This window comes from Prunus mume, linkage group LG1, assembly GCF_029339155.1.
Source record: "Prunus mume cultivar Tortuosa linkage group LG1, ASM2933915v1, whole genome shotgun sequence".
In the NCBI taxonomy this organism is placed as follows: domain Eukaryota; kingdom Viridiplantae; phylum Streptophyta; class Magnoliopsida; order Rosales; family Rosaceae; genus Prunus; species Prunus mume.
In genome coordinates this window covers 15,028,936-15,041,130 of record NC_142698.1, presented here as the reverse complement: position 1 = coordinate 15,041,130, position 12,195 = coordinate 15,028,936, and the positions used below count along the sequence as shown (strand labels likewise).

Sequence of the window (12,195 nt, the reverse complement as noted above, 5' to 3'; positions counted from 1 at the left end):
TTATATAAAATGGGTTAATTCGCCAAAATCCCTATGAATTTGTAGGTCAATTTCAATTTGTCACTTACAAATTTTTTTTATTATAATTGAATCATTAGGACTTGAACTACTAAATATAGTAAATTCCCTCTACTCTTATATTTTTCTATATGTTATCTAATTTTCTGCTTTTAAACAAAATCACATATCCGACACGTTAAGGACAAATTAGTCATTTTCTATTTAATAAAATTACAAACTTAAAAGAAAGTTTGTGATACTTATATGATGTAGAAAATGCCATCTCAATCAACTTTCTCTTTTCTGTATATATTAATAATGTTTTCAATCAACAACTAAATCAGAAAAGGATGTCAACAATTTTGTGCTAAATATATTTTCTAAGCTTCTCCAATCCACTAATGTGTCCACCTCTCAACTACTGCACTTGTAACCAACCAAAGGCAAAGCGACACGCAAACGACATCGTTTCAGCCTTTGGGACAGATTGCTGATTGCGTGCCCAAAACGCAGCGTATCGGGTACAGCTTTATGAGTTTAACAACGGCTAAGCGCCCTTTTTTTTTCTTTTTTCTTTTCTTTTATTGCATTTGACTGACTCGAAAAATTTACAGCTCTATGACCATGGAAATGTCATCGGTTTGATCACTCAAACAAAGATAGAAAGTCTCCATCCGATAGTCGACAGAGGAGCAGACGAAAACTTCAAACACTCTACTCAATAATCTTCGAGCTTCTAATTGGCTATGTTCGCCAAGCGCCTTTTACAGAAGGCCATCCACCAGTCTCAGGTACCATATTCGCAAGCAATCCGTCGCCGCCGCTTTTTTTGCTAATTTTTTCAAATTCTTTTACTTTAGCTTCATCAGCAACTCGTAAATTTGTACTTCAACGGAGATTTTTGTGTTTCTATTTTTGTTTTTTTGATAAAAATTTCCAATCTTTTGTTTGGCTGGATTAAATTCCTATGCTTTTGATATTTTTGATTCATTTCCGCGTAATTTTAAGCTCAAGTACTTGGAACAACATTGAAAACAAAATCAAACTAAATTCAATTGCTTTTGGATATGCTAGTTGTGTAATGTCGATTTTCCGAATTGCTTCTCTCTTCCAGGCATCGGCATTTTGACTGATATTTGTGATTTTCTCTTTTTATTATTATGAAAAAATTGTTAATTTCAGCATAATATGTCACACGGAAGTTTGACGTCAGCAGACTTGGACCTACGAGTCGCAGTTCACTATGGTATCCCATCGACGGCATCCATTCTTGCTTTCGACCCCATTCAGCGCCTTTTAGCCATTGGCACATTGTGAGTTAAAATGCACCTTTTATTCTTCTTTCCACTATTTTGGTGTGTGAATTGATAGAAGACCGTTCTATTGAGCACTGTGCACAGTGCACCTTCATGTAGTTAATAAGATGGCTTGCTAGCTACTAAGCATTACTGTTCCATATTTCTCGGAATGGCTATTCGTTTTGGTGGTAAAATGCACACGTACATTTGGTGAAGTATGCTTGTAGATATCGGAAAAAAAAGGCATGCTTACCCTGCACTACCTTGCATATACTTTAGTGCACTACATCTTCCTGGTACCCTTTGATAATTGACTCAGACATGTATAATGGCATATGAGATTCACACAAATTACACAACAATTTCACATTATTGCTTTGTTTCTTTGGCAGGGATGGGAGGATTAAAGTAATTGGTGGTGATGGTATTGAAGGACTTCTTATATCCCCGAAGCAACTGCCTTACAAATACATTGAGGTATCTGTGTGCACCATTGATTCCAAAGTTTCCCAGTATAATAATCTTTTATTCCCCTTGTTTAGTTATGATATAAAAGATGAATAGTATATCAGGGTGATATATTCAAAAAAAAAAAATATTAAGGTTTTCTGGAATGAGGCTGGCACTTGTTCCTTCACGTGAAGCAAGATATTTAAGGAGTTTCATGCATATGAGGGAAAATATTTTCTATTGGCCTTATTTTCACCTTTTAATGCTTAGATAAAGGATATAAATTCAAGATGAAATTTTCTGATTGTGGGAGATTTGATTGAATTTGGCTAGAACTTATTTTTTCAGCTTAGTCTCCAACACATCCTTAAATATTTTTCTGTATTATTTATTGCCGCGTCCGCAAACTAATCCTTATTGTATTTTGGCAGTTTCTAAAAAACCAAGGTTATCTGGTGAGCATCTTAACTGATAATGATATTCAGGTATTGATTCTTATCAACACTGCAGTTTTTGTTTCTTATGTCAAACTTTACTCCATCTATGTGAAACATGACTTCTACATCATGCATCTCATTACATTCCCGTAGTCAATTATCAACATCAGTGCCTTTTTAATTTTAAATATTCAGCATAGACCTTAGTGGTCATTTTTGGATTCATTAGGTTTACCATTATAACAAAATTGTACCATAGGAGCACTTCAATGTGGGAATTTATCAAAAGGGGAGAATACACATAGATAGAAGCAGGTAATAGTTGGTAGCGAGGCTGTTGTCTTGGCAATTGTACAGTTCACAATCAAGTGCCAATAATTTAAATGCTATGAAGTGCTTAAAAATGAAACTATCTTTTGTTTAAGTGATTAATAACTTTTCAACTTGGCAGGTTTGGAATCTCGAGAGCAGGTGCCTAGTTTATTGTCTAGAGTGGGAATCGAATATAACTGCTTTTTCCGTAATCAATGGCTCCAACTTAATGTACACTACTGACCCAAAAAATTGTTAGAACTATTTTCAGTCAGCTCCTGGGTGGCTGGAGACACACACTTTATAACTTGTTTACCTGTATTACAACTTACAGGTATGTTGGCGATGATTATGCTCTAGTGGCTGTGATGAAGTATGATGCTGATGAGGGAAAACTTTTGCAGTTGCCATATCATATTTCTGCAAATTCTTTAAGTGGTAATATATGAAGAAATTATTTTCTTCAGTTTCATAGTTGATAACTGAAGCTTTTAATTTTATTATTTCTTTGCTTCTGTAGTTAATAAATTTCCTTGTTAATGTTATAAATCTCGTCACAAAAGAAGCTAATGCAGCTGTTCTTTGCTACAGAAACTGCTGGGTTTCCATTTCCTACTGACCAACCTGTAGTTGGAGTTCTTCCCCAACCTTGTTCATCTGGAAATAGGCAAGATACAAGTATTACTTAAAGTTTCTCATTTTGCATTTCTGCTTTAAGTGTGAAACAAGAATGGGCCCTGAATTATTTTATTTTACTTTTTTGTATCCTTCCAGTATGATAATGTATACAGGAAATTGATGTTAAATTAAGGGTATTTCTATTTTTATATTCTTTCGTTTCTTCATTTTAGGGTCATCCATTTTCATAAAGAACCATGTAATGATTGAAATTTTGGCAGCTAAAAAACCACTTTCTTTTTCTCTTAGAGTGGCTTATTAGTTAAGTCATAAGATCAAGATATTTCAAACTCGCTACTACTCTCACCAATAAAGGGTAGAGTGTCACGTTTGCACCTTAAGGAGAACACAAATTTAAATCTTCCTATGGTCATGAAGGATATCAAAAAGTACTTGGACATGGTGGAACATTAAATAAAATTGTTACAGTTATGACTAATGTTAGTGATATATAAGGGTACATAATTTTGGCTCCCTGCTGATTTTTGTTCTTGAGTCTGAATAAAGTTGCTTGGTATCCCATGAATGAATCCAATTGTTAGCCCCATTCGGTGTTTTATATTTCAACTTCCTTGATAGCATGGGACTTATTAATGAGGTTACATCGCATTACTTGGGACTACAAAGTAAAACTGATGAGAAAAGTTACAGTATAGTTTATCTATTCAGCTTATTGAATGATGAGGGTTTTTGTATTGGCAGAGTACTGATCGCATATCAAAATGGGTTAGTTATTCTTTGGGATGTATCTGAAGATCAAATCGTTTTTGTTGGAGGTGGTAAGGATCTCCAGCTAAAGGATGGAGTTGTTAAATCTACAAATGAAGTCAATATAGACTCTCCAGAAGAAACATTGGAACATCAACTGGGAGACAAAGAGATAAGTGCTCTTTGCTGGGCATCTCCAATGGCTCCATTCTGGCTGTGGGATACATAGATGGAGACATTTTATTCTGGAACACGTCATCTTCTGCTTCCATCAAGGGTCAACAAGCATTGTCACCATCTAATAATGTTGTGAAGTTACGATTATCATCCGCAGAAAGGAGACTTCCTGTCATTGTCTTACAGTGGTCCAAAAATTATAAATCCCATAATGATTGTGATGGCCAACTGTTTATCTATGGTGGCGATGAAATAGGATCAGAAGAAGTTTTGACGGTGTGTACTGTAGTTACAGAAAAGTTCATGGCTTTTTTCAGAAAATTTTATATATTTCAAAACAGTGCACTTTCTGAAAACATTGTAACATGCCTAGAAATAGTAAAATACTTTTCACATTTTAATGACAGAGTTGGTTTTGTATACCAGTTAATGTTCAAAAAAAGAACCTTTCACATTTTGTACATCAACAGTTGTATATACCAGAGTTTGTCTTGTCTATTTACTGCCACTGAAGACAGGAGCTGATAAGATTCTCTGTGTTCCAGGTTTTAACTCTTGAATGGTCACCTGGAATGGGGAATTTAAGATGTGTTGGCCGTACGGACCTTACTCTTACTGGCTCTTTTGCAGACATGATTTTATTACCAAGTTCTGGGACAACTGGGGGTAATCACAAAGCCGATGTTTTTGTATTAACAAACCCTGGGCAACTGCATTTTTATGACGAGGCTAGCCTCTCTGCCTTAGTGTCCCAGAAAGAAAGGAACCTCTCTATTTCTGGTTTGGAGTTTCCAGTGGTGATACCTACAACCAATCCAACCATGACGGTTGCCAAACTTATTAGGGTACCCACTGGGGAGAACTTATTAAAGGCTCTATCAGAGGTATTGCATGAGCGGATATATTTTTTCCTTTTATTTTTCCCATTCCTATATGATATATCCTGTTAAGGCTCTATGGGAGGTATTGGATTTCTTTCATTCATGAGTGGCTCATACATCTTCCTTTTAATGTTTCTCAACACATAATTATTTATTGTTTATGTGTATCTTAGATATCCTCAGTTGTGAACCATGGCTCAATACCAAACCCATCAGCTGGTACAAAATGGCCCTTGACTGGGGGTGTGCCCAGTCAACTGTCTATTTCTAAGAATAACAGTATTGAGAGAGTGTACCTAGCAGGATATTCAGATGGATCTGTTCGGATATGGAATGCCACATATCCACTCTTATCTTTTATCTGTCTTGTACAAGGCGAGGTTAGAGTTCATCACTTGAGCCTTATAAACTTTTAGTCTTTATAAAGGAGATACCAAATTATCTTATGTAACTGGCAGGTGCAAGGTATAAAAGTGGCTGGTTCAAGTGCTCCAGTATCAAGACTGGATTTCTGCGTTTTCACTTTAAATCTGGCTGTTGGCAATGAATGTGGTCTGGTCAGATATCTTTCTTTATTGGACACCAATTTTAACTTTTAACTTTTACTATACTGATTTCTTTCTGCTTGCATGTATAGGTTCAAATTTATAACCTCAAAGACTGTTCAGATGGGACAAAATTCCTCTTTGTCACAGAAACCAAATCTGAAGGTAGGTTATGAGTGTCAATCTCCTTGACTTTGTAAAACCGTTGTTTTGTTTTTCCATTGGACAGTTCATAAGATGTGAAACCATGTTCTACTTTCTGCAGCCAGATCATACTGTTAAGTTTATCTTGAAGCAGTTTTTAAAGAACATTTATTTATGAAGTTAACAATGTTATAACTTGTTTATCAGTTCACAATTTGCCTCAAGGAAAAGGACCTCAATGCAGAGCTGTTTTAAGTCTTATTAATTCCCCAGTTCAAGCACTACAGTTTGTGAAGCATGGAGGTAAACTTGCTGTGGGATTTGAATGTGGTCACGTAAGTATCTTTTTTCTACTTGTGAAGTTATAACTTTTTTTTATTGTCTTCAATTTGAAGGTTGGCCCATAACCTCAAGTTGTTAAAATTAAAATAATTTTTGAATTTAATGCATTCATTTCAGGTCGCGGTGCTGGACACCAGCTCCTTTACTGTATTGTTCTTTTTAAATGATGCATCTTTCTCTAGTTCCCCCACCATTTCAATGACTTGGAAAGAACTTACAAATTCTCAAGGCCTCTTGAAGAGCCCAAAGCACTCAGAAACAAAAACAACAGTTTACCCCACAGAGGAAGTAATGTTCATCTTAACCAAGGATGCACATATGCATGTAATTGATGGAAATACGGGTAACATGATCATCCCTCAGTCATGGCACTTGAAAAAGGAGTCCATTGCAATTTCAATGTATGTTATAGGCAAGTACAGATATCTTCTAGCAGAGAATAAAATATTTTATTTTTCCTATTCACTTAATAATTAGAGAATTCTGATTTTTTTTTTTTTTGGGTACTCCAGATGGCAGAATATCTGCCTCTAAAGTATCTGATGATAATCTTCCAGAAGAGGCCTCCAAGGATTCTTCAACCAAGAATGAGCCTGTGCCAGGCAGTTCTCCAATTGTTATAAATTCACCTGGGACTGAACAAAACTCCTCTTCAGAAAATCCATACTCTGAAGAAAGATTGTTGAATTCATTCATTTTGCTTTGTTGTGTGGATTCTCTGCGCTTGTACTCGACAAAATCTGTGATTCAGGTGCCTCTTGCCTTCTTTATTTTTGTTTGCTACTTTATTGTGGCAAGCATGCTGATGCGCTGTGGTCTTGTCAGGGAAACAATAAACCCATTAGAAAAGTGAAGCATGCAAGACCTTGCATTTGGACAGCTACTTTTAAGAAAGCTGATAGGGTTTCGGGATTGGTTTTGCTGTTTCAGACTGGAGAAATTGAGATTAGGTAAAGTTTCTCTTTCCTTGCCCCAGTAATCAAGAAAATGATATAGGTTATGCAGCATTAAGTACCTTATCAATGCATCATCAAGTACCAATGTTTCTACTGGGGGTTACTCTTCCTTCCTTTTATGATAGCATTACTGCTTGTTTATTGATTGATATTGTAGATGTATATGCATTATTGGTTGTCTAATGACAGGTTCCTATCCATGGGCAGATCTTTTCCTGATTTAGAATTGGTGAAAGAAAGCTCCTTAATGTCAGTTCTAAGGTGGAACTGTAAGGCAAACATGGATAAGACAATGAGTGCCGATGATTCACATTTTACACTGGTATAGTTGTCTTCTTGAAAATTTCAAAAATTGTGCAATTTGCACTTAATCTCTTGAAAGTTACCACGTGTGTTATAAGACTCATGCTGAAGATATTTTATAGGCAAATGGATATGAATCCGCATTCGTCTCTATGTTAGCTGTTGAGAATGGTTTCAGGTATTTTTTATATATTCATGTATCTACAAGTGCTGTGATGGAAATATGAAGTTGAGCACTACGGTTTGGTCATGAATTTTTAGTTAGAAAGATAATTTTGGAAATTTTATATCTGTTTGTTGTAGGATTCCAGAGTCTTTGCCCTGTCTCCATGATAAAGTTGTTGCAGCTGCTGCAGATGCTGCATTGAGTGTCTCATTGAATCAGAAAAAGAAACGGGTTAGAAAACAAAATTCAGTTTAATTAGGTTTTTATTTGGTGAAGAATGTATTATTTTCCATTATGTAATTTTTTGGCTACAGGGTACTGCACCTGGGTTATTAGGCATTGTCAAAGGGCTTAAAGGGGGGAAAATGGTCCATACTGGGGATTCTGCTGCAACTCCTAAATCAACTTTTGATCATTTAGAGGGCATGTTTTGGAAGTCCCAACAGTCAGGCCCATCCCCACATGTAGATCATCAAGAAGATGTGGAGCTTAACATAGGTTTTGTGCAAACCTATCTCCATTTCCCTCTTTTTTCCTTCTTTCTCCCTGTTGATTATTCACTCAATTCATGCTTTTCATATAGATGACATTGAAATAGATGAACCTCTATCCGTAGCATCTACTTCATCATCACATGATGTCAAGAGAGGTAAACTTTTTGTCGTATTTGACCTTCTCTCTTCTTTTTTTTTTTTTTCTTTTTTTTGAGGTTAGTAAGTGGAATAATACTTTCATTGAACATTTTGTACTGCAGAAGGGGAATCAGAACGGGAAAAGTTATTTCAAGGTGGGACTGGTGATACAAAGCCCAGACTTAGAACAGCCGAAGAAATTAGAGCTAAATACAGAAAGGCTGAGGTAATATCAAGTGATGATGATAGTTTAGATGATAGATAAACTACTCTGTAAATCAATTGTCTTCTCTGATGTGGTCAGAACTCATTTCAGGATGCTTCTTCTGTGGCTTCCCAAGCAAGAAATAAGCTCATGGAGAGAGGAGAAAAACTTGAGGTAGGATTCATGGAAGAGTTTTATTCTTTTCTTTCTTCCCCTGCAAAGATATTAGGAAATTAGGTGAACAGATTGAAAGAGTTAGAAACTATCTGCATTTCATTTGATACTTTGTTAAATGGAGAATGTTGTGAAATTTTCATTGGGCAGGGTTTAAAAAGTATTATCTTCCATATGTATTCTTTGTTTGCATATAAGATTGTAGCAGAACCTCTCAAACTAATTTTTCTTCTTTTTTGTCCAAATATGAGTTCACACACACAACTTTAGTGATAGAATAGAACACCATGCTTTCATGGTCTAAGCCAAATATATGACCAGTATTTTTCATTTTTAATCTCATTTCGTTCTTCTAGGTTACGTTCAACTAGCAAATGTTTAAATGACTCTTAAAGTAACTCTACCTTTTCCCTTTCTCTAATTCCAAAATTTCACTTTTATCAGAGAATCAGCAGGCGCACTGAAGATCTGCAGAACGGGGCAGAAGACTTTGCATCACTGGCTAATGAGCTTGTCAAGACATTGGAAGGTCGAAAATGGTGGCATATTTAGAAAGTTCGGCTTTATTTGCGTTGTGTTTGAATTTCCATCTCCTGGATTACTGGTCCTGTCGAGAGAGGGGAGATTGAGAACCCTTCTGCAGCACCTGAAAGACGAGGTCATTCAATTAAGAACACCATCCGTAGCTTGTGATCCAGCAGATATTCAAGAGGTCGTTCTTCTACAGTGTATAGAATTGTCATGCCATTGTTGCCTTTGATGCAAAGTAATTTATGTAGCTAGGCTTCAGAACATTGCAAGCCGCATTTTAATTTTACACTCGTGATTGTACCAAAATATGAAAGAAAAAAGGAAATTCGAAAAGTAATTGTCAAGCGCAGAGTCTCTTCATTTAGACATGTTTGTCTGGTAAACAGCTTTGAGTAATGTTATGAACAACTGTGGTTATTCAATCGTGTGGCAGTTCATGCATCTTTTATAAAGCATATAAGCAACAAGGCAATCTTGCTCTCATAGCAACCAAAATTTAAGGTAACGTCCCCTCCCACAGGGCGCTAAGACCAGGCCCCTCCTCCAGGACCGTCAGCGGTTCTTGAACTACCGAGCTTCTTCCCAACAAGATCCCTCAACTCAATCTCACTAGGGAACCTCTGCTCCTTCAGCTTCGAGAAGACCTACCAAGTCCAAGAAGATACACATGGTGAACAGAAGAGACAGAAATGAAGAAAAATTGGCCGTTGGAAATTTGGATGAGGTTAGAGTTTATACCAATTCCCCATTACAATAGACTTCAAAAGCTCCAGTACTTTGAAGGAAGGATTGTATGAAGTTTCCCAAAATCCAAGTGCTTGCAATGCTTCCAAATCTATTTGCTTTCAAGAAGTGGTACCAAGGAGGTGGTGTTGTAATCCCCAACCTCGAGAAAATATGTTCGCCCGCCATTATCGTCCCGATGATCCCTACTTGAAAAACTGGTACCAATTTGCTCAGCAGCCGTCTTGGAAGTGGAGGAGGGTGGTTTGCCAGAATTACATTGATCCCAGGAAATGCTGTTCCCAGCATGTTTTTTATTGTTATTGCACTTCCTCTGACACAACCATACAAATAAGGATCCAAATTACAGGATTAAATTAACATTAAAAAAAAAAAAAAAAACTTGCATCCAACTCTACACCAAAAAAAATACCACTTAAACAAAACATTTTCAAATTCAATAAGTTGATGAGATCAGGAAAATGTCATCTAAGAAATAGCACAGAAACCTGTAAGAACAAGATGTACAGAAATCAATGTTGATGGTGCTTCCCATGCCAATTGCTCCAATGCCATCAGATTTCTGCAGTTGAAAAAAATTTGAAAATTTTCAGCATTTATGATCATATAAACGATGTAATGCATGTATATATGAACATTGGAAATGCATGTAGGGGTTTTGGCACAGAGAAACCTGCTGGGTGGGGAATTTAAGGGGCTCTTGGAGAAGCTGTTGTTGTTGAGGATCTGGATGGTCAAGGGGCTGAGGATCTTCATCATCATGAACATGATAATGGGTACTGGTTTTTGGAGGTTTAGGTGTGAAAAGGCTAAAAATGTCTGTGCAGAACAGAAAGATTGGTAATCCAACCAGAACTAACTGAGCTCGATCCATTGGAGAGAAACAGAGAGACCCTGAAAAAAAAAAAGGGATGATCTTTAATGAGGATATAATGATTTTTGTGATTTAACAAAAATGTGAAGCCAACGAGTTGCTATGCTAAGGATTCACATGTGATTGACACGTGTAATAGAATGAGAACATATGCTCATTAGTAGGATCTTCTTTCTCTAATCAAATGCATGCTGAGACCAACATGGGTTTTGGCCCAATCAAATGCATGAGTGAATTAAATTAAATTAAATCATATCTTACGTCCCAAAACTAAAACATAAGAGGATCTCCTTCTGTGAAAAATATGACATGCTCGGATGCTCCCATTAACCACAGTTCTTAATTGGTCATAGCCAAATATGAGGAAACATATGGTAGTGAATGGTGCTGTCACCCACCCTTTCTTTTCGTAATTTTTTAGCACCCATATCTCAATAGGCAAATACCTATATCACAAAATGGCTAAACATCCTCCCAAATTAAGCATGTATGTGCAAACTAGGAACAAAACCTGTGGTAAATTAGGATAAGAGGTCCAAACGAATTCATATTTATTGAAATCAAACAATTAGGGTTTTTACCACCTACATTATGATGAACTAATTTGCATATCTCCATATGTACATACATTCTTGCTACTTAACTCACATGGGGAACTCAGTGTATTTCTCTCCAAGATGATGATCTTGTGTCCAATGTATAAGGTTTTGTTTGGCACACCTTTAGAAATAAAAAAAGTGTAAGACTTATGTTTACTCAAGAAAGTAGGTTTGGTTGAATGATCCATCAGTGTGATGGAGAGTTGTATTTATAAACAAATTATAAGAGCTAGTTACATAAACAAGATAGGACTCCTTCTTGATAAGGCAATCCTTGTGATCAGAATTTAAAATACAAATACAACAGACTTTCAAACTGTGAAACGTACAAACAATATCATGAGTTTGAATTTAAATTTGAGAATAGCCTTTGACTAACAAAAAGAACTTATGAATGCTAGTTATATTGTCAAATCTCGTGCGAGACCACTCATGGGAGCTCTAGAACTTCTCCTTTAATAGGATTGAGCAATAAGCAAAGACCCCACAAATCTCCTTTTATGTCAAAACCAAAACTTGTTGCAAAGTACAACATCTAGTTTGTAACTACCAAAACGAGAGAAAATCTTTATATTAAAATGTTTGAAATGGAAGTCGTGTTCAAGGAAACAAGCAATTAGTTCATAATAAGCAAATCTTTCAATTGAACTCAAGTTTGGTTAGGAAGTCGTTTATTTGTACAACAATTCATAACGTGTGGACAACATGAACATCATTCATTTGGCAGGGGAGAAACTATGCAAGAGAATCGTGATTTATATGATGAGCTTGAATAGTTTTCTTCCTTCTTATTACTTTTTCTTCTTTGAATTTTATATTTATATTTTAATTTTCAATGCAAAGTTAATTCAATCTTATAAAAATGAGCTATTAGTTGATAAATTCGTCAGAAGCAATAAAAATCAAAAGAAATTAACTGAGTAAAACCACTTGAGCACTTGCCATATGTGATGTTCCCTACTCCCTTACATCTAAAATCTACCACTTTTATTTTTCGTACCCAAACAAAACATGATGCAAAGCTGTCATCTATGTGTTT

At 36.0% G+C, this 12,195-nt stretch overlaps 2 protein-coding genes across 2 annotated transcripts; one reads left to right on the top strand and one right to left on the bottom strand.

Annotated features, from left to right (window-relative positions):
- The first annotated feature begins 626 nt into the window (after positions 1–626).
- On the top strand, positions 627–9,361 carry LOC103341775 (exocytosis protein SRO77-like). Its single transcript, XM_008245327.2, is given in 25 exon segments — positions 627–791; positions 1,183–1,313; positions 1,691–1,775; positions 2,180–2,233; positions 2,637–2,728; positions 2,832–2,935; positions 3,089–3,164; positions 3,878–4,074; positions 4,077–4,336; positions 4,606–4,944; positions 5,115–5,321; positions 5,400–5,498; positions 5,579–5,651; positions 5,838–5,965; positions 6,090–6,384; positions 6,485–6,723; positions 6,798–6,922; positions 7,136–7,250; positions 7,354–7,409; positions 7,535–7,628; positions 7,712–7,895; positions 7,981–8,046; positions 8,152–8,255; positions 8,346–8,408; positions 8,853–9,361. Coding segments are annotated over 25 exon segments (3,339 nt in total). The 5' UTR covers positions 627–746; the 3' UTR covers positions 8,961–9,361.
- LOC103341765 (selT-like protein) lies at positions 9,268–11,316 on the bottom strand. Its single transcript, XM_008245316.3, has 5 exons — positions 11,206–11,316; positions 10,357–10,577; positions 10,172–10,245; positions 9,678–9,996; positions 9,268–9,583 (listed from the first exon to the last, which is right to left on the bottom strand). Exons 2-5 carry the CDS (start codon positions 10,555–10,557, stop codon positions 9,464–9,466), a joined length of 714 nt encoding a protein of 237 aa, XP_008243538.2. The 5' UTR covers positions 10,558–10,577; positions 11,206–11,316; the 3' UTR covers positions 9,268–9,463.
- Positions 11,317–12,195: the final 879 nt, after the last annotated feature.

Bases quoted from the DNA above. Each gene is read 5' to 3' on its own strand.
- LOC103341765 (XM_008245316.3), bottom strand. From the start codon at position 10,557: ATGGATCGAGCTCAGTTAGTTCTGGTTGGATTACCAATCTTTCTGTTC. The intron at 10,246-10,356 runs GTTTCTCTGTGC...TTTCAACTGCAG, and splicing joins TTAAATTCCCCACCCAGCAG to AAATCTGATGGCATTGGAGC. The intron at 9,997-10,171 runs GTTTCTGTGCTA...TGGTTGTGTCAG, and splicing joins TGTACATCTTGTTCTTACAG to AGGAAGTGCAATAACAATAA.